Raw genomic sequence first — 23,099 nt, 5'->3', positions numbered from 1 at the left:
GGCAGTATTGTAAAGGTAAAATTTCTAAGCTGATTCTGAGCTGCAAAAGTCTGAGTTAAAGTGTAAAAGACCAGGCATTGTAAAGCTTCTAAATGGCAAGGCCTGGGCTAAAAAGTAAAGACTAGGTATTGTTAAAATTCTTCTGCTACCCCCGGAACTTGTAATCCCTGTAGCTGTTAGGACAATGCTGGAACTGCCCAGTAAATATCTCCATTGATTCCCTGGTTGTTTAATAGCTAAGGGCTCCAGGTAACTTGGCATGTAGCATCTAGGCTTCAAAACCAATCAGTTTAAATGTGTACCCCGCTTAGGAATGACCAATCACCCCTGCCCAGATTGTTCCCGCCAATGAATGTACTAATCCTGTCTCAGAGTTGTTCAATTTTCCCGTGCCTCATGATGATTTGTTCTGATGTATGCAAAGCCCCCCACCCTCTCCAAAAAGTGTACTTAAGCTCTGCTTGACCTCTGCTCTGGGCTCTGGGCTGCTCTCCCTTCTTGAGTGAGCACGGAGCCCCAGCGCGCTGGAACGGATCCCCAATAAATCCCCCTCTGCAACTGCTTGAAGTAAGTCTCTTGTGTGGTCTCTCCCTCCGACGCTCCGCCGGACCCCTTTACAGTATTAATACCCTTTATCCTTCCCTATGATTCTCCTCTTTTCTCTCAGTTTTTGTCATCTATGATTTTACAGTTGCATCACTAAGGTTAATAACATTTTATTTCTATTTTGTAATCATTTTTAGCAATTCTCCTGGCCTTATAGGTTGATATAGTTCACTGCAGAGCACAGTTTATGCTATGATTGCATTTCTTATACACGTTTTTCTTTTTCTTGGCATTTCTCATTATCTTTTCCTCCTTATACTTTTGGCCTATATCATAGCCACAATAACTTTAATATCTTCTATCATATCAGGTATCTATAAAATCTTCCTTTTGCTCCAGAAAACTCTCCCCTGGAGGCCACTGTTTCCTTGCTTCATTCTAAACTGGTTGCTTGCTTATCCTTGTGCACAGCTGTCATCTTGCAACTTGGATGCTCTCCTGAACTAATCCATTATTTTCTGTGTTCCATTCAATGGCAGTGATTGTATTTGTGTAGGTCTTAGGTCAAGTTCCCTAGATGAAATAGAAGTTCTTTATTTTAAAGAATTCTGCTGGTGGGATGGAACACACCTGTTATTCCAGCTACTCAGGAGGCTGAGTCAGAATTCTTAACCAAAAATACATACTTCAGGGGCTAAGGTTATGGCTCAGTGCCAAAGCACTTGCCTCGCACATGTGAGGCACTGGGTTTGGTCCTCAGCACCACATAACATGAATAAATAAAATAAAGGTATTGTGTCTATCTACAAATAAAAAAAATTTTAAAAAATACATACTTCTGACATTTTTAAGCTGAAAAGATATTGAGATATCTGATCACCTACAGAATTGTTGGAAAGGCTGGGGTAACAGTTTTAATAGAAAATTTCCAGGTGCAACTCTAGAAAACATATTCAGCCGTGCTCTCAATGGAAAGTGTTGCTATAGCCACCACCAAACACCAAAGTATGGAGTCTGACTTTGATTAACTACTGTCCTCCCAAAACTTGCCTACCTCTTCTGCTGCCTTCATTAGCAAACAGAAGTTCTGAGTTGAGCCTATTTCCTTACATTTGCTCACTTCTGAATCTGAAGTCTTGTGCAGATGAATCTGCTTGTTAGAACCTAGGTTCTATTACTGCTTCTGATCTACAAAAGAAGTGGGAATTTTGAGTCCTGATTTTACTATGAGGAGGCAGAACTAAGAGATTTTTCCAAAATATACAAAAGTGACAAGAAAACAAATATATTAGATGCCATACCTTTCCATGTACCTCTTTAATATAACACTGCACTGTTTGTTGTTAGTCAAATATTTCTTTTTTAAAAAACAACTTTTTTTATATGATGCTGAGGATGGAACCCAGTGCCTCACAAGTGCTAGGCAAGTGCTCTACCACTGAGCCCCAATCCCAGCTCCTGTTAGTCAACTATTTCAGTGTGTGAGAACTTCAGGAAGTATCCATGCAAGTAAGCAAACAGGCACCTTGTATACAGGACATTAAGAAATGGTAAAGGGTAGGAGCCAGTTCTCCTCTCAATCCATTACTTTTTATCTTCTTCTGGTCATAACTGCACATTTTCTCTCTTTATGTCTGGTCAAAGAAAGAATGGGACTATGAAACATCAAAGATATTTGGTTTTAGAATTGAAAGGAATATCGACAATTTTGTAAGGACTTTGGGTTCTGCAGCCATCCCCTCTGCCATTTCTGAGGAGAGAGTGGGTCGATGAGCAAGAAGGGGACAGGTCTGAGTTTCAGATTGAGGACTTTTAGTGAACGGTTTTCCTTCAAGTACGTATCCTCCAATACTCTCATAACAAGGCCCCCAGTCTTGACCATTGGTCTTTATAGAAAACAGTCCTGAATCTCCCTGACAAGCACTGGACTTCATTACAGTTCAAAGAAATAAGACAGGTGAACATACTAAAATGAGGCTGAAATTAAAAAAAAAATGAACGTTATTTAATTAGGTGTTAAAGTGTGGGTGAGGAAGAGCTTGATGTTGAGACAACATAGCATTGAGGATAGAAAGACCACATTCCTATGCATGATGCGCTACAATAACTATGAGTAGATTGAGGCCTTTAACTTTTGCATACAGAGTCAAATTGCAGATACTGTATAAACTTTCTACGTTAAGTGTGCCATTTTCAGGTGGTATCATAAAGGAGACCACCAGGGAAGAGGAAAAGGCGAAGAAATTGGGCTGGGCCAAAAGTGTAGTGGCACTTCTGCAAATGCACAGGTCTAGAAAAAAGGCTGTGGGGTTGTCCCCTGGAGACGTTTTGTTTTCATTTTTAAGTTTCTGTTGGCTTAGAACCAGCTCCTACGCTCTGACATCGTGAGACAACCCTGCTGCCTATGCCAAGGAGTTGGGAGTGACCTTGGTGATCCTCCTCAAATCCCCGGTGGTGATGCACTACTCAGCATCCAGGTCACTGCTGTTAGTTACCTAGGCTTTTCTGGAGTTCTAGGTTATTCGACGACAGCCTTTCAAGAAGACCTGTCCTAAATCCTCTCCCTAGAAATTCTCGGAAGCATCCTTGAGACCCCCCCCCGCCCCCCCGTGGTTCACCTAGACAAGATGACAGTCCCTGCCATAGCTGCCCCTCCCACGGGGGCATAGCTTTTCAGCCAGGTCTAGCACTCGCTCCCAGGGGGGGCGTCCGCACCCCGGGGCGAATGTCCTGGGGCAGGGTTTGGGCCTCCGCAGGGTGGCAGCGGCGCGGGCCTGCCAGTGACAGGCTGAGGATGCTGGGTGCCCGCAGCCGGTGGGAGGCAGCGTGAGCCCGAGAGAGCCCAGAGCAGCCGCGGTGGCAGCTCTCGAGCGCAGCCTCCTCCCGCTCCCACAATGCACAGGGCGGAGGCGGCGGCAGCGCGGCATCACCGAACGCTGAGGTGGCTGCGGAGGCAGCAGCGACCCGAAGGACCCCAGGCACGCGGATTTCTCGCGGCAGCTTGCGGCGAGCCCGGGAGTGATGGCCAGGCCCCCGCGGGCCGCCAGAGCCTGAGGCGCCCCGCCCCGCCCCGCCCTGCCCCTCCCGGCCCGGCCCGGCCCGGCCCTGCCCTGCTCCCCGCCGGCTGCTGCCAGGCGCTTGCTAGTCAGCACGAGGGGCAGCCCAGGCGAGGTGCGGCCTCCGCCCAGGCGGGGGTGTCTGCGCGTGGGGCCCCGCCATGGCTGCGTCCGAGCTCTACACAAAGGTAACGCGCCCCGCGGGCCCGCGCCGGGGGAGGGCAGGGGGCCGCGCGGGCGGCGCCGCGGGCTGTCAGGCTGCCGGGAGGCCACAGCGCGGGGACCCGCCCCGGCCAGCTCCACTCATTTCCCAGCATTACAAAACCCCGGCCCGCGCGTCTGGCACCCGCCGCTGCACCTTCCTCTTTCGGGCGTTGACGTTTGAGCGGCGGAGCGAGGCCTGAGTCGCGGGTCACCCAGACCCCCTGCCACGCTTCTGGAGCTGGGGGTTGGATGAATTTCTGAGTGGAAAGGGACCCGGGTGGTTTAGTGGGGCGGAACCGGGCCGCATCGCTTAGCTCTCCCGCTCAGTTTAGGAAAAATCCTGGATGCTGGGAGATGCTTGATGGGTAGATCCGATGGTCCCTCTCGTGCAGACACGCGCTTAAAATAACGTCTTGTGTTGGTATGCAGTCGGACTTCTACAGCCAGCCCATCTTTCGGTGGGATTGTTTTGTGTCCTGCAAATGGCAGCCAGTGTATTTTCACCTTTAGATGACGGGTTTCTAATCGCTGTCCTGGGCGGCGAGCCCTTGGGGAAGATGCAGCCGGATAAACGCGAGCTGATTCGCGGGCTGGGCGGATTGGTACTCATTGGTGGCTGGGAGTTTGCTGCCTGCGAGTAATCCCTTAGAGCCTTGTTAGGCTTCATGTTTTCACCTTCCTGTTGGGCGAGCCTTTTCCTTCTGGTTTTAGTTTAAGGGAAGTGGCAGCCTTTTCTGTATTAAACTGACCCAAGCATTCTCTGCGTCTGGTAATCTCTGAATGGTGGGTTTTGGAGACCTGACTCTTTGGAGACTTCTGAAAAATTGTATTAGGCAATGTGTGGTGCCCTTTGTGAATGTATGAGACTTTAGCACCTACCTACATCTTCTGTGTAGGTAGGTGTTTTGCCAGCTATTGATTACCCCTACATACAGTTAACAGAATTGACTTAACTTTTCAAGTTAACATTTGCAGCATTCTTCTCTTAGGGTAATGGAACTGTTGCTTCCTATATGACCCAAGTAAGACCAGGCCCAAATGGTAGCATAAAGGAATAGGTCTGGGTTGGGCATTAAGAGACCTGTTTCTAGAATAGATCTTTTTCACTTACTGTGTGACCTTGGGCAAATCACTTATCCTCTCTGGGTAGTTTCCTCACTTGTAAATAGGGTTAATTATACCTGCCTTGCATCCCTTACAAGCTGTTGTGGATCAAACCTAATAATAGTTGTGAAAGCTTTTTGTGATCTGTAAGTTTCCCTACAAATATGATGTATATGATTAATTTCTTCAACCAGGAAGTGAGGAGCTTGCATGAAACATTCTCTGGGACTCTTTTCTTTCCAGCCCTAGATTTAAGAATTGCATCATTGGAATTTTACTCTAAACTTGGTAATTTCTTTAGGCTCTAGAGATCTCTAACATATAAATGATTATAATTGGAAACTGACTAAAAGTTACTTTATTAACAAACACATATAGTACTTACTATATACTTACTATGTGGTAGATAGCAGTCTAAATATAATATTTTACAAATATTAACTCATTTAATCCTCATAGTGAATGTATGCGGTAGATACTAAGAAATATTAGAATTATTTTCTAATAGTGAAGAGATCAGTGTGTAAACATTCCTTAGTTACTCTTTGTAATACTCCTAACCCCTGTCTGTGGTGGGCAGTCCGTTATAAAGCTGTTAATACTAGGCTGCTTAACTAGAGATTGATTGGATAGTTAATTGTTGTTGGATTTTAGATTTGCTTTATTTTCCCTTCCAAGATAGTTTGTAAGGAAAACAATTGACAAGATACTGTGATCTCTAAATTGTAAAGGTTTTGGGTTTCTGTCACAACTTAATCATAAACTATTTTAAAATTCACTTTCTAGATATTGTAAAGACAGACTGTTTTAGTCATCAAGACTGAAGTTGAAGTTTTAAGTGCTCATAATGTACATATTACCTAAAATAGTCTGGTCTCTTGTTTATTTGTTAGTTAACTCTTTCTATGAATGGGCCTTAGCTTAATAGCAGGCAGAAATATTTATTGAGAATCCTGTGTGCTACTCAGCTTAATGTCCAGAATTTCAAACAATGGACAAATCACAGTCCTTTCTCTCAAGGGGTTCAGGATCCCCTCCTCCTCCCCTTTTTATCTCCTCCCAGCTATTGAGGATGGAACCTAGGGGTACTTTACTTCTGAGCTATACCTCCAGCCTGTTTATTTATTTTTTTAATTTCAAGATAGGGTTTTGCCAAGTTGTCAAGCTTGGCTTTGAACTTGGGATCCTTCTACCTCAGTCTCCCATGTAGCCGGGATTAAAAGTGTGTATCGCCACATCCAGCTTCTTGTATCCTCGATTCACTTTGAATTTCCAAGGGCATAAATAACCTGTTATGGGCTGGGGATGTGGCTCAAGTGGTAGCGGGCTTGCCTGGCATGCGTGCGGCCCAGGTTCGATCCTCAGCACCACATACAAACAAAGATGTTATGTCCTCCAAAAACTAAAAAATAAATATTAAAATTCTCTCTCTCTCTCTCTTTTTAAAAAATAAATAACCTGTTACCTCAACAATTGGCAAATAATTGGTAGGGTATTAGGAGAAGTTAGAGAATATGTTGGGACATGGGGAAATCATTTGGAATGATTCTAGAGACAAAATTGGGATAATGATTATAAAGGGAAAAGGGAAATCTTTGAAGTAGTATTAGTGGGCAAATACAAGTTTCTTTCCCTTACAGAGGATTAATGGGAAGGAGGTTCTAGGATAAGGAAAAGATGTATTGGTGACATGCCATAATGATGATATTCAACATTGTAGTTAAGTCTGAAAAATGCCCTTTTAAAAAATGTCACTCAAGGGGCTGGCTGGGGTTGTGGCTAAGTTATAGAGCACTTGCCTTGCACGTGTGAGGCACTGCGTTGGATTCTCAGCACTGCATATAAATAAATAAAATAAAGGTGCATTGACAACTAAAAGATATTTTTAAAAATGTCACTTAAAGCTTTAAAGGCAGATCTTGATGTGTGATACAGTCTAGCTCCTATTATAGTAAAGGGCAAGAAACTGTTCAATTTTTCTTTTTGAGCTAGAATGATAATTTTTTATGCCTTTATTTTATTTATTTTTTTGTGGTACTGAGGATCAAACCCATTGCCTTACATGTGCTAGGCAAGCACTCTACCTCTAAGTTACAACCCCACCTCCATGATAATGGTTTTGTTATAGAAATTTAGTAGAGTTTTTATTGTAAATTTTTCCAGTAGAGTAATTTTTTTAATATTTATTTTTAGTTGTAGTTGGACACAATACCTTTATTTTATTTTTACTTATTTATTTTTATGTGGTGCTGAGGATTGAACCCAGGGCTTCACACGTGCTAGGCGAGCGCCCTACCACTGAGCCACAACCCCAGCCCCCTAGAGTAATTTTTTCTGTACCAGAAATTGAACCCAGGAGCTCTTTACTACTAAGCCACATCCCCAGCCCTTTTTATTTAGAGACAGTGTCTTGCTGAGTTGCTTAGAGCCTCAATAAGTTGCTGAGATTGACATTGAACTAGTGATCCTGCTCTCTCAGCCTCCAGAGCCACTGGGATTACGGAAATGCACTACTGCACTTATTGAATAGAGTAAATACTTTAAGAGCAATAGCTAGGTTCATGGCTATAAATTTCTGGAAACTAACATTTGGTTAAATATGTTTATTGTTTTTTTGGGGGGGTGTTGTGATCTATTTAATTTTTTAAATTGCAGCATTATTGTGCTATTCATATACTACACAATACACCAATTTAAGGTGTATGATTCAGTGGTTTTAGTATATTTACAAAGTTGTATGTTGATTTGTTTCCATGCCTAAAGAATGGAAGGTGGAAGACAGCTATGATATCTTAATGCTTCTGATTTTGAAAATATTTGCTAGTCTTTTTCTTTTTGTGGAACTGAGGATTTAACCCAGGGACACTCTACCACTGACCTACATCCCTACTCCTATTTATTTATTTATTTATTATTTTGTTTTGAAACAAAACAAAAGGGTCTCACTAAGTTGCAAAGGCTGGCCTTGAATTTGTGATCCTTTTGCCTCAGTTTCCCAAGTTGGAATTAGTCTTGCACTTACTGCTCCCAGCTTGAAAGTATTTGTTAAGTCTTTTTTTTTTTTTAATAAGAGAGAGAGAGAGAGAGAATTTTTAATATTTATTTTTTAGTTCTCGGCGGACACAACATCTTTGTTGGTATGTGGTGCCGAGGATCGAACCTGGGCCGCACGCATGCCAGGCGAGCGCGCTACCTCTAGAGCCACATCCCCAGCCCAGTATTTGTTAGTCTTGTCTTGCCAGTGGATATCTGCATCATAACATCAACCATTGGTACAACTACAAATGATTTACCATTTATGGAGCACGGTTTATTCATTAGACCTATAAGTATCATGAGCAGCAATATAATGAGTTGCATGTTAATGATCTTCATATGAGGTTCCCAGACACCGTGTACAGCACCATAAATAGGATGGAATGGCCAAAATTACTGAAGCTGTTTAATTAGGAGTCCTTATGGTATGTTAAAATGCTGAGTATTATAACAGAACAAAAACAGTCTGAAGTCCCAAAGCCATGTAAACTTTGCTAGATGAAAACAGCTTTTCAGGTCAGTCGATTGTATCTTTGTAATTTTCCTTTCCCACCATATTTTTTATACCTTGTGAAGCCACGTGGCCTAGATTTTTTCTGGTATAGTTTCAGTTTTATATTTTATGCTATTGTTCCTTCAAACCATCATTCCTGGAAATTCTGATATTTGTTTAAACTTAATTTCTCAGACTGCTTTCATCCTCTTGAAGCAGGACACAAATCTCATGTGATCATGTGCTCTGATTGGGAGTTTAGCAAGCACATGCTGTCCTCAAGCCTCCTCCCTAGTCACATTCCTTCTCTTTGTTTTTGCTCCTGGTGTTCCTAGGCTTATTAATGGCACTGCTGTCTCCTAGCTCCTCAGGTTGGAAACCTCAGCATCCTTTCTCTTGTCTCACAATCTACATTTATTCCAATTCTAATTCACTTGGCATCCAACTGACTGTTCAGATTCTGAACTACTACTAGCACATTTTTTCCCCATATAAAGAAGTGGTTAAACAAGTAAACACACATCAGTCATGCTGAAAGGTGAGTAACAGAAGGGAGAACTGGGAGCCCGGGAGGCCAAGGAGATTGTTTCAGAAAACAAAATGTGAATTGATGAATGTCTGGTAGAGAGAACATGTACAGAAAGTGTGGGGGAAAGGGGACAAACCTGAGAGGTTTCCAAGTTAGATTACATATAGGATGGGAAAGAGAGGGCATAGGACAAGAAAATACTATTAGTTCCAGCCTTGGAAACTGGAAGTTAATTGCTCTGTCATCATGAATTTTTATTGACTCTCAACTTAAAAAACTACACAAATACTTCAGAACTCCTTGAGCAAAGCAAAATGCTCATGATTTGCTCTTGAAATTTGTTACTCTATCTTGAAGTGTAAAAGTTTTGTGTATGGCTCAGTGGTTAAAAGATTACAGAGTTCTCATGAGAGTGGCTACTGCCAGATTAAATCTTCTTGGCACTTCTAGCTTTTTATAAAATAAGGGAAAACTGGGGCTGGAGATGTAGCCCAGTGGTAGAACACTTGCCTCGCATGCATGAAGGCTTGGGTTGAATCCCTAGTACCACAAAAAAGTAAGTAAATAAAGTAAGGAAAACTGAAGGAAGGTCTGGGGATCCAGGGATTAAACTACAACCTGGGAGAGGGGGATAGAGAACACTTACTTTTGTATAGCAGCATGAGAAAGGGAGAGATGATCCTCCCCAACTTCATTTCTTACCTTACAAGTAGGAATTAATTTAGTTTCTCTGTTTTAACATTATGATGAATTTTGCCTCCATTAGGAGAGCTTAGGGGCACTTGGCCCACTGGAGGGTCAATTTGGATTTGTCTCCATTTCAGGCAATTGAAGTATAAACTTCTGTCTATAGAGGGAGTAAGGTCTTGCCATAGTCTAAATATTAGTCTAAATAATGTGTGGGCAACACCACTTCACCCTCCCCACCTCAATGGACAATGACTAGAGTTGCACTTAGTTTTTTTTCCAAACTGAATTTGTGGTTCCACCTTAGCGTAACCAATAGAAATAGTTGATACAAAGGCCTGGCCTTAGGCATCTGCTGTGAAGTTTTCAGTGAGAGATGGAAGAGTAAGGAAAAGGAGTTTAAGTGGTTTATTTAATCTTTCCTCCACATTTACCACTTGGCCTTTATTAACTATGACTGCGTTTGGTGCTTTGATTCTTTAGGTCTTCAGTGTGCTATAATGCCCTTTGGTCAGTTTTGCTCTTTAGCTGTTCCCATTCCCATCTACCATGATTGTAATTTCAGTCTGAGTTTTTGCTAATACATCTTAAACTTTGCAGAAATTCATCCCTGGTCTCTTCATGCCCAAGGCATTCTCCATGACTCTTCTAAGCCCTCTTTACTTGGAATTCTTAACCAGAAGACATTAGCATTAAATATCTCCTGGGGCTACAGATGCTTTTTGCCAGCTGTACAATTTAGGGGACATGTCATTGTTTTGTTTTCAAAATAATGGCTCCAAACTTGTTTGAAATCAAGGAAAAAGTATGATACATTTCCCTGAGTGTATGAGGACTGTCCATCTACCTCCTTTGGCCTCATGTGCTGCTATGGCCCAAAGGGGGGCAACATGCTAGGCTGGAGGGAGACTGGACACACAAAAGATAAATCTAGTGTCCTTGATCATTTATTAGAAAAACATGCATCGTGGCCAGGAATCCTGTGTTTGTGGTTGGGTTTTCCTACTCCTTGCTGAATAGATACTGAAACTAGAGAATTTCAGACAGGAGAAATAAAATTATCAGGGCAGGAAAGAAGTTAGAGAGATTAAAAGGGTAGAGCTCTCTGTTGTATGTTGATTTTTCTTTTCTTTAGTATTGGGTATGGAACCCAGGGCCTTTCTCATGCTAGTCAAGCACTCTAGCCTAAAAGGGTAGAACTCTCTAGAAAGATAGTGATCTAGAAAAAATAGTGGCGTATTTAACATCAAGAACAGTGGGAGTTTAAGTGGGTGCAATGGCAACTCAAGATGATGAAGCAGAAAGATGGCAAGTTTGAGGCCAGCCTGGCCTGGACAATTTAGTGAGACCCTGTGTTACCCTGACACTCCCTACACCCCCACCAAATATCAAGTTTCTCTATTGAACTGAAATGCTGAGATGATATAGACTTCTATTGTTTTTTATTCTTTTTTTACACTACTGGGGATTGAATTCAGGGGTGGGTGCTCTACTACCCAGCTACGTCTCCAGACCTTTTTATTTTTTGAGAAAGGGTCTCACTAATTTATTGAGGCTGACCTCAAACCTCGATCCTCCTTCCTCATCCTCCTGAATCACTGGGATTACAGGCATGAGCCACCATGCCCAGCTAGATCTTGAAATAAATGAATTCATGCCTTTAAATGAATTTCTGCCACAAACATTAAATTTTACATTTATGAAACTACCTCAAGTTATGGCATCATCCTTGTTGTAAATAGTAAGGGCCTGGGTGATTCATGCATAGAAATTCTGACACACTGATTTACCAAACTTCTTTTTGACAGTGTGAGACAGTTTACCAGCTAGAGCTGATGTAGTTGGAACATGCCAAAAAAAAAAAAAAAAAAAACCCAAGCAACTCAAGGCAGAAAGGGTTTTATTTGCTTAGATCACCCTTAAGTTTAGGCATGGCTGGATTCATGGCTCAGATGTGGTCTTTGGGGCTGCCTGCCCCTGACTCATGTGCTATCTGACATTAGTTTTATCCTCAGGACAGCTTTTTCTAGTGTGAAAAGATGTGCCTCTGCACATCACATGATCACTTAGCTCTGGGCATGGAGGAAGAGAGTATGATGGAGGAATTCCTGCAGCCCTTTCTTCGGGTCATGTGTTCACTCACTATGCCCAGTGGGCAATAGGGGAGGAGTGCCATGAGTCAAGTCTGTGCTAGCCTCAGAGGTCTGGGAGAGGACAGGGCACAGTAATTGAGAGTTCCATTCTGGCATCATGGGATAGCTGAGATCCATTCCCCATCAGAAGGAACAGTGCTGAGTAGACAAAATGAAACAATTACCCTCAATCACTGTCTTCTACGGATAGATCACTAAAAACAGCAGTGATTAAGTCCTACTCCCTTTCTGATCCTTGAGCTGAAGAATGGAGAGTTTTGCATGACCAGGAAGACTTTATTTAGGTGTCTTTCCCCTAGAAAATAATTTTGAATTAAAAAAAAAAACAAGCCATAGAGAATCCATACAAACAAACATTACTAAGAACATATCATAAATTGAATATCTAAAAAGTATCTTTTATTCAATCTTAGTGAATAAGGGGGGCTGTGAACCTATGTCACCTTTCCTGCTGATTTCTTTCTATTATATTTCCTCAGTATTTCTTCACACTTTTCTTTTATACATTATCTTCTTCCCTCATTTTTTACCTGTTATACATTATGCAAATTTCTTGTTCCCTTTGTGCTTATCCAGGTTATCCCTGTTATCTCAGGTGGTGGACTTTCTATTCTGCTTTCTTCCTTCTACCCTGTCATCTTCTTTTCCTCCTGTTTTTATATTTTGTATCCCAGACCCTAATGTTCTATTGTTATTTGTTATAACCAAATACACAAACACATAACCTATAATGGAATAAAATCAATTTTGAATGATTTGTTACTTAGTAATTCTTATTCAGGCAGGGTACTTTGTTGCTCAAATCCATATATTTTTGCTTTGTTACCACTCCCTGAATCTGACATAACAAGAGGAAAAAGTTTTTGAATTTGCCTAAATCATTTTCTGTGTGATCATGTGTGCTTCAAATAAACACTTCTGTGTTAAACTAATTGTTAGACTAATTAGATTATACCAGTTAAACCTTAGTTTTTCAGTTTACCATACTAGAGTACTTATAATAAGATGACTAGTTTTTTAAGGCTATGATCTCACTTTATAACCTTTTATATCAGTATTTAACACAACTTTTATATAGGATTGATATGCTTGAACTGAGAAAAATCTTACTAGTTTGATAAGCCGCTAGGATCAGAATTCCTGGAGATGTTTCCTATGAAATTGGAGAGTGTGTATCTTCAAAATAAGGAATTTGGATCAAAACCTGAATTAAAACTTTCTAAATTTTGAATGTATAATTCTTATTTTTAAAATTTCTCAACCCTTGCACACTATTGATAGTAGGCTGGATTTTTTTTTTTTTTTGTTATGTGTGAGGTTATGTTCTGTGTATCTCTCTTTTCAAATAGATTCTATATTTCTCAGGCTGGTCTCAAACTTGTTGACTCAAGTTGTACTCTCACCTCACCCTCCTAGGTAGCTGGAATTACAGATGTGTACCACTGCACCCTGTTGCCTCAGACCTTAAGATTCAGATTAGGGTGAGGAAAAAGTGGGAAAGAGTTAAAAACATAAACAAAGATTACTCAGAAAAACTTTTTTTTTAAAAAAAATAGTTGACTTATAAGTTGTAATTTTTTCCTGTTTATAGAAACAATACGCTGTAAACCACTTAGAAGATACAGAAACATATAAAGGAAGAAGTTTTTTTTTATATTGGCAACTTCTTTAATATCTAGAGACTAGACATTATAAAATTAGGACTCCTTTGTCCAGTGTATATACAGTACAGCAAAGTTAAATGAAATGCACATAACATATAAGGCAATGGGAATTGAAATTTCCTAGCACACTCTCAGAAAAGACCTTCTATACCTTCTTCCTTCCCTCCTCCCTCACCCCAATGAACAAGTACAGACAGTATGCTGTTCAGAGGTGGTTTAATAATTCCAAACACGCTATTTCCCATCAGTTTTTAAAAGCTGTTTCTAAAATGTTTTATTCTACTACTTCTATTTTTAAATATATCAAGCATATTTATCTAGGAGGACTAGATATTTCATATAAGAACTTGTCCGCTATGCACACAGTGCTAATAAATAAAATTGTACACCTAACAATGGTTATAATTTGGGGTATCTTCTAATATAACTGTTTTGTCCTTGAGCCTTTGCCTCTTTGCTTCTTTCTCTACTTTCAGTCCAGTGGACAAGTACAGGCATATGGAATGCTTACAGATGGATGAACAAATTTATATCCAAAAGTCATTTACAGAGGACAAACTTTCCTATGAATTTCAACACAAATGCACAAAATGTGCTAATTTCATTACTTGATCATACTCTGGCAACATCTTTAACATCTAGAGAATAGATGTTGCAAAATTGGGACTTATTTGTGCATTATATACATAGCAGAACAAAATGCACAAAACATACCAAAATGTCTGATGTCTGAAAATATCCAAGTATGGACACACTAACATACTACTTTTTGTAATTGCTTCCCTCCCACCTCCTCCACATCACTGATGGTACTGTATTGCCCGCAGAGGTGATTTAACACTTCCATTCCCACAAGACAATATTTCACATGAATTTTAGCAAAAAGATGTTTATAAAATGCTATTTTACCATAAAGGAAGCAAGTAAAAAGAACGTAATTATACCACCTAGAGATTATCATTGCTATTTATTTATTTATTTAATTTATTTATTTTTGTATTGCTAGAGATTAAACCCAGAACTTTGTACATGGTAGGCAAGTGCTGTACCAGTGAGCTCCATCTCCAGCCTTGATTTACTTTTTTAGACAATGGTAATAATTTTAAATGATTCTAAATGTTTTAAAATGATTTTTGAAACAACATATTGTGAGGATTTTTATCATTACAACATTTTTACTTTTTTTTGAGTAGTAGAAACATATACATTTAAGAAATTAAATCTTTTGCAAATCGAAACTGTTTTCTTTTTCTCACCATCCTCATCATTGTTGCTTTTTCTCAAGTTTGGAAGAATCTGGGACACACAGAATAATTGAATTAGAATTTATAAAGAAAAAAAACCATGAAGCTTCCATCTTAAGAATATAAATCATATATTTTAACTTTAAATTACCTGATAAGTGGGGCACAGTGATGCATGCCTAGAATCCCAGCAACTTGGGAGGCCAAGGAAGAAGGATCATAAATTTAAATCCAGCCTCAGCAACTTAGAAGGACCCTATCTCAAAATAAAATATAAACATAAATAGGGCTGGGGATGTGGCTCAGTGGTTAAGTGCTCCTGGGTTCAATCCCTGGTATCCCCCCCTCAAAAAAGTAAATAATAATAATAATATAATAATTATGATAATAATAATATAATAATAATAAGAAAGAAAATTACCTGATAATATGTTGTCATTTCATTGTAAACATTTCCACCTGATTATAATAAACTAACATTTGTCTGAAATAGTCCAAAGATGTATTTGCTTTTTGAGAACCTAAAAGCCCTTCAACATCAACTGCCTGCTTCATAACCATCAGAATTGAGTAAAATATACCCAAAGATAAAGACAGCACCCTAAAATTGACCCTTATAATAATCAGAAACTGTGTTGGGGTTTGTGAAGCCTTCAGGTCATTGTTGTGTACAGGAACCCTACCTAAGGACTTGGATCGGAATGGTAACCAGAAACCTCACATGACGGTTGATGGTGTAGAGTCTTAGATATTGAAGGCCCACAAAATTAGCCTTAGTATCCTTGAAGTTTCTTTTCTTCATTCCTAAAACCCTGAGTTTTACCTTATCTAGTTTAATTTGTTTGCTTCTAAAGACTGTGGCATGGGCAAATGTATGACTCCAAGGCCATATAATTATTAAATAATAATGATTAATATTTTCAGAGACCTTATGTGGGTCAGACACACTTCTGAGGGTTTTGTTATAACGGTTTACTTTCTTAGCTTTCACCCTTGTCTTAAAAAGAGAGGCAATGATCATAGCAGTCAAGAGCATGGATGTTATTTTTAGAAGTCAGATACTGGTTTGAATCCTAGTTTTGCTGTTCACTTTCTGTGTGACCTGGAACAAGCTTCTTAACCTCTCTGTGCCTCAATTTTTCACTTATATAATGGTGATAGTGGTCTTAATGATGACTAAATTATTTAATGTATAAAAATGTATAATGTATAAAAATGCTTGGAATAGTGATCAGTACATAGTAACTACTTAAGTATTAGTTTGTTATAGCAGTTATAGCTATAATTCTCTTTTTATCTTTGGCTTCTTTGTCTTAAGCTTACTTGCCTCTTATTGCCCCTTAAGATATTTGTGTTCCTGACTGTGTCCTTGGCCCACATTTTCTTTTCTGATTTCTCCCATGCTTCCAATTGTTCTCTTTTACAACCCACACTTTGATCAGCAGAACTGACCCAAGAACAGATCTCAGTATGCTACTCTCCAGCTCAAAACTTCTGACTGGTACCCAGTCCCTTTCTCCCTCTCCTTAATTATCTACCGTAGAATTAACTCATTCCTTAGCTAGGTACTCCAGGATGAATGATATTTTAATAGTCCTACTCTTGGCTTGGTCTTTCACAATCGTGAGGTTTCTCAAACTTCTGTAAATAGCAATTGTCCAGAAAGATTTTTAAAATGTAAATTTTTGGATCATGCCTCTAAAGAACTCAGGAATCTTCATTTTAAACCAATGCCATCAAGGGTTCTATGCATGTAGTCTGTGGAATCCCACTCAAAGACACTGAACCAATCTTAGAAATACTGGGTGTCTCAAGGAATTAAACACATGTTCAGAAGTAGCTCAGCAAGGCAAACTTGACTTCTGCAGAAGAATGTGCCACCCAACAAAGTCTGGTAAGCAAGCACACTTGGATGAGCAGTCCTCCAGTTTTTATCCCTAATGCTTTTATCCTTATTGCCCCTTGCTCTGATTGGAGGAGCTCAGGGTTACAAATCTACACGATTGGCTAATTTTAAAATGGCCCGCAGGGGCTGGGGATGTGGCTCAAGCGGTAGCACTCGCCTGGCATGCGTGAGGCCCGGGTTCGAACCTCAGCACCACATACAAACAAAGATGTTGTGTCTGCCGAAAACTAAAAATAAATAAATAAAATTTAAAATTAAATAAATAAATAAATAAAATGGCCCACAAAGGTAGGGGCTAGAGTTACAATGACTATGATTGGATAAACGTTGGGAAGTTCAAAATAGCTAGGATAGGATCCCAATTAAGGGTAAATACTGTAATCTGAAAATGGACCACTGGACTTTGTATTGCTCACATTACCTCTTGAGCTCATGTTTGAGTTTTGCTTAACTCTTGTTTGCTCTACTTCCTCTTTGCCATGATTTCCTAATAAGTTTTCAATAAAATTTAATGGTGTTGGTGAATCTTTTAAAAAATTTTCAGGTTTTACAGTACACATATTGTTAGCTATAGGTTTGTCTTTCCTGGCTATCTTTTTTTTTTCTTTCTTTCTTTCTTTTTTGTGATGCTGAGGATAGAACCCAGGGCCTCACACACGCTAGGCATGTGCTATACCACTGAGCTACATCACCAGCTCCTTCCCAGCTATCTTTGATGTTTCACTTTATAAAATAGTGAGAAGACCTGGCACATGGTATGACCCAGTAAATCTTTGCTATTTTTAAAGGCAACTGGAAAAACTGCCTCCTTTATATTAAAATATAATTAAGAGTCTTCTATGGCGAAAGATGTTTCATTGCCATTACTAATAATAGGTGTGAAATAGTACAGGAAATGACTTGCAGAATTACTTGGGGAGATGTTTTGCTTTTAAAAAAGAATTTAAAACAGCATAATATAGTAAGTGTCCAGTGAAGAACTTTAGAAGATTCATAAATGCAAAAGAAATAATTGAATATAACCCTATTATTCTCAAATACTTTTAATATTTTGATGTTTGTCCTTCTAGTCTTTTTTATGCATATATTTTCTTTAGCAAAATAGTTTCTTTTGTACATACTATTTTGTAACAAGATTGTTTTCTTTAAATAATATGCTGTGAATATTTTCCCATGCCAATACATATTTTTCTGATGTTTTTAATGACTTCAAATATTATATTGCACAAATTAGTCGTATGGTACTCATTTAGTTCTCTATGATAACTACTTATAATTTTTTTGAAGTTTACATTTGAATTAAAGAGAACCAAAAGCCTATCTGTGTTTATTTTAAAAAAAGTAAATTGCAGTTACTTAATTTTTCTTTAATAATAATATTGGTACAAAACTTGGTGATTATGATATAAATGTTAAAGATGTTAATTTATTTAGAACTTAAAATATTAAAAGAACATAGGAATATCAAAATATTCAGGAATAAATCCTTAAATATAATTACATATTTGGGATCTCAGAGAGTGCCAGCCACAACATTTTACTAGAAGAAAATTCTCCAGACTACAGAGGTAGATAGAGCAGTGTTATTAATTAGTGAGCCAGGTGAATCAGAACAAAGGATCCCTTCCTCCTCCAGTAGTTTTGGAAGCCATATGTCAGTATGAATTTTATTAGAACCTACAGATTTATATACCTGCCTTTTCCTGGTAGCCAAGGAGACTATATCCCTGACTAATGAAAGCCATACAGGATCTGCTGAACCCCTGCATCCATATGTAATGGTAGGGTAGACTGGCTGCTCAGAATCTGTTGTATTTAGAAACAGAAAAGTTGATTTAGGCCAAATGGAGAATAATATAGCAGAGGCAATTATTCAAGAAAAAAACATGTTCATGGAATCAAGAGAAGTAATGTGGGAAGTAAGCTCTGAGAAATGACACTTTGAAGCTTTGAAGCTCTAAAAGGGAGTCTTTGAGTTAGTGTATTTCAAATAAATCCTTCTCCCTGTCTCCAGTTTGCTGTAATTAAATGTTTCTAATAAAGAGTTTACAACTGAAATGTGTCTGGGAAACTGGGCAGAGGTCTTTAGGGGCCTAGTTCTTGAGAAGTTGCCCACTTTCCTTAGGGCAGATGTATGTTTCCTGGAGTTAGAGTTTTTTGTGTCAGCAACATGCTTTAGTCTCAGGAAATTTAGGATTATCTGTGGACGAGGTTGAAGTTCTCAAACACCGCCTGCAAGAGTCATTGAGGGCCATATTGGCTTTTGGAGCTGGGGCCTCCACTGGAGTGTGTTTAAGAAGCATCTGGAAAGAAACATATTGCTACTTAACTGGTTAGATGGAGGATATCTCATCTGAGTTCATGAAAAATCTAAGGGATGGGAAGAGTTGAAAGGAAGTCACTGCCCATTTACCTAATCTGTAAAATTTGGTTGTAAACTATGCCATTCTGTACATTAGACCCAGATTCATGCGATAATTTTGTTCTTAAGGTTAAATATCTTCTGGCGTGTTCCTACAGGCTGGCTACTCGGGCTGAGGCAGGAGGATCACTTGAGCTCAGGAGTTGGAGTTGGCAACATACCGAGACCCTGTCTCAAAAAATATATGTATCTCCTATATTCTTATTTGACTTGCTTATTAATTGGTCCTGCAGATATAAATGTACATAGATGAATTTGCTCAGAATATGATCTTTATGTAGATAGAGTCTCAGTCAGAGCACTTCTGTAAATGCTTTCATTTTAGTCAATGTAATTTGGTTAAGTAGCAGTTGTCCTTTACTTTTTATTATCCACTGCCATAACAGTTACGTCAGATGTAGCTGGAGCTTAAAGCAGATGGGTGATGTTAATTAATTCCAATGAAACAAAAACTGCCTCAAATAATTAATGGAATAACAGTCTCATTAAAAGACCTTAGAGCTTCCCCCCAGCCCCCAAGAGACTAGAGAAAAATGATGGTCTAGATTGTTCACTTGAGACCACTTTGAGCTATTGATCTATCTTAGAGACCTCACCTGATGGTTCTGATTCCAACATGAATCATTCAGGCCATATAGTGATGTTATCATTTCTTCTTGCGGCTACTCTCTGTTTGCTATTGGTTACAGTTTTCGAGAGAGCAGTGCATGAATTTTGGCATGTCAGAATCTAAAAATGGCTTTATTGTTTTATTTATAGCTGTCATATTTTAGTTTTAACTGAGTTTTTAACCTAGAAGCAAACATTTGTGTGTACATGTAGGGTGGCAAATACAAGGTAGGATTGACTACTGGGTTATTACAGAGAGGAAGAGGCTTTGTATTTTCCCATCTCTGTTTTCTTCAACTAATCATGTTGTCTATCAGCTGATCTTTCTGGATGAAGTTTGTCTTTTCTCCAAAATAGTCAAAGAAAGATGAACTATTGAGCAGAGATAACAAGCAAGGGAAAATCAAGAGAAGAGACAAGAAGAAAGGTCTTTTTAAAATTATTATTTGTTTTAATTAGTTACACATGACAGTATAATGATCTTGACATATCATACATTTGAATCAGATGGGATATACTTTCTCATTTTTCTGAGTGTACAGGTTGTAGAATTACATTGGTCATGCAGTCACGTATATACCCACAGCAATAATAATGTGTATTTTATTCTGCTGTCAGAAAGGTCTTTTTCTATAAATGATCATCTTGTTTTTCCAGCCCAATATGATGACACTGATTTTGAGAAAACTAGAAGGGAGTTTAATCCACTTATAATTTTAATAATAGATGAGAAGAGAATAAGAGTCAATGTATGATTTGCAATATTTTGTCAGATTAAAAGGTATAGGTTTCATATGATGTTGAAAATGTGATTAGAAGCTTATGTGTTTAGGAATTAAATTTCTGGAAGCATATTTGTAAAGATCTAAGATCTAAAGAAAAAGAAAATTTAAAAAAAGGAAACATTAAAAACTAAAAAGGAAATGATTTTTTGAGATTAGAGATTTGAGACTAATTATCTGTGTTAGCTTTCCATTACTACAACAAAATACCTGAAATAATCAACTTAAAAAAGAGAACATATTTATTTTGGCTCACAGTTTTAGAGGTTTCAGTCCATGGTTGATTGGTTCTATTGCTTTTGGATCTGTGGTAAGGCAGTACATCATGGCAGGAGCATGTGGCACAGGAGCCACTTACCCCGTGGCAGCCAGAAGCAAGAGAGATAGATATAGGAAGAGGTTGAATTCCCATTATCACCTTCAAAGGCACCCCCCTAGTGACCTAAGACCTTCCACTAGATTCTACTATATTTCAGTAGCACTAATCTGAGAATCAAGTCTTTAACACATGGATCTTCAGGCAACGTTCAAGTTCTAAACTGTGACATTACCCAAATGTTTATTACCAGGTATGTGAGAGGCAAACAGGTTAATGTTCTTGGGACAGAACAATCAATAACTCAGGGATCTAATGGCATGCCTACAAATAATATTGGCCAATGTGCTATAGAGGTAGCAAACTCAGAGTAGATTCAAAAGAAGGGAGATCAGAACACCTAAGGATAATATATAGTACAAATATATATTATATATTTTATAATTATATATTATAAAGATAATGTACATATATATGGACATTCTTTGTCATTATCTCTTTTATTAGTCTAAGTTTTTCTAAAAATAGCTCCAAAGTTTATTTGCTTTATATTAGTAAGCATTTTTAACCTAAACCCTACTTTAGGTTTTCGAAAGATGTGATTCCAATAGCTTTGCTTCTTTAGAATTTTCATGAATCTAATATATGCTGAAAAGAAAGTAGAGAAAGACTATTCATAAAAGAGTTAAACTTTACAATTCTAAATGATAAAATAACAAATACATAAAATTAATAGGAAATACTTAGAAGAACAAGTAAAATAACAAGCCAGACTGTGATATGGTTAAGAGCATGATTTCTAGAGGTAGTGTGAGCTTCTTTCTGTGTGACCATAAGCAAATTAGTGGATGTACTTATTTTATTGGGCAGCAAAGAGAGACATAGATATCAAGTGTGATTCTTAGCACATGGTAACAGAGTCCATTAGTGTTAATTCTCAGGTAGTATTATTGGCTTGTCTATTTTAAGTGATCTGTTAAAAAAATGTTTTCTAAAAAATGTAGCCCTAGATAGATTTTGTTTTTCATACTTTTAAAGCTTTTAGAGGGTTTCAGGACATGAGTTATGCACAGTAATTAAAATTTCCCTTCATTCTATAGAGAGTTTAGCTAGAGGTACCCTTTTCAGTTATAATCTGTCTGCAACTCATCATTGTCAGCACCAGCTGACATAGCTGTAGCTTCCATTCCTGTCCCTTTTTAATCTCTTTCATCAGCATTATCAGAAAGGGGAACTATATTCTAAACCAGGAATCTTAAAGGTCCTGTACCCAATAGCAATCAGTAAGTACTATTAGTATTTATGCATAACATGCAGCTGTGTCATAAACTGTTGGTTGAATCTCAAATGCCAGTCCCAGCCCTTTTCTCTTGCCACTTTAGAGGTTTGAAAGACAATTATGCATTTTTATTATAACTTCCATTGTAGTTAGGACCAGCTACATGATTCAATTCTCACCAATGTTATATAGACCGAAAATTTTTGGAGGGCCTCTACAAGGAAAAAAAAGTGCTTGTCTGATAGAAGGAACAGAAACAAGAGAATAATTTGGATGCATACCCTTTTCTTCTATCCTTAAGTATGGAATATGATGTATGGAATTGTGCAGTCAAGTAGCAATCATGAGGCAACAAGCCTGAGAATGAAAGGCTAACAAGCAAAGATGGTAGAGCAGAAATCTAGGTTCTTTATATATAACATTATTAAGTGTCTGGAAAAACCCTGAGAACCTTTTCTGGATTCCTTGTTCAGTGTACAAAGAATTCCTAATATTAAAGCTACGTAGACTTTTCTGTTCCTTATAGCTGAAAGTATTCCTAACTTAAGCAAGATGCAGCTGTTGTAGGTTGGGATGTGTAGCTCAGTGGTAGTGTGCTTTCCTAGCATTCACAAGCACTGTGTTTGATCCCCAACAGTGCAAAAATACAACAAATAAACAACAGAAACAAAAACCTCAGCTTTAATGTGCATAAAGTTAATATGAAATTGGAGAATTTGTTAAGTTTATACAGTGTTATTTGTTCACAAAACAAATATAAGTTACAGGGAATATGGCAGAATTCAGGAGGTAAAAGATGAATTCTAGTCATGCTTTGGTGACATGGGTATCAATATCAAACAACCCAGTGATAGTCATAATTTCTAAATACTCTGGCTACATCTGGAATTTTTTCCTACTATACATAGCTTTTTAAAGTCTGGTTTTCCTCAGGTTTAGGAACCGGAATATGAGAGAGGCAAGAAATGAAGTTTCAATAATATGGGGAAAGCTGGGTATGGGTAAGAGTGAGGGGTAAGAGATGTCAATTAAAAGATGAGCATGTAGAGGCCATACCAATCTTCCTGTC

At 38.6% G+C, this 23,099-nt stretch overlaps 1 protein-coding gene across 1 annotated transcript in view; it reads left to right on the top strand.

The window, feature by feature from the left end:
- The first annotated feature begins 3,671 nt into the window (after window positions 1-3,671).
- Window positions 3,672-23,099, top strand: part of Myo5a (myosin VA) — a 216,094-nt gene continuing 196,666 nt past the window's right edge. The window contains exon 1 of the mRNA XM_026391361.2: window positions 3,672-3,790. Within this exon, the coding sequence (XP_026247146.2) occupies window positions 3,764-3,790 (27 nt within the window). The 5' untranslated portion in view covers window positions 3,672-3,763. The remainder of the gene's footprint in view (window positions 3,791-23,099) is intronic.

Source organism: Urocitellus parryii, chromosome 6, assembly GCF_045843805.1.
Source record: "Urocitellus parryii isolate mUroPar1 chromosome 6, mUroPar1.hap1, whole genome shotgun sequence".
In the NCBI taxonomy this organism is placed as follows: domain Eukaryota; kingdom Metazoa; phylum Chordata; class Mammalia; order Rodentia; family Sciuridae; genus Urocitellus; species Urocitellus parryii.
Note: the sequence above shows the minus strand (reverse complement) of the source record. Positions and strands in the feature narration are given on the sequence as shown.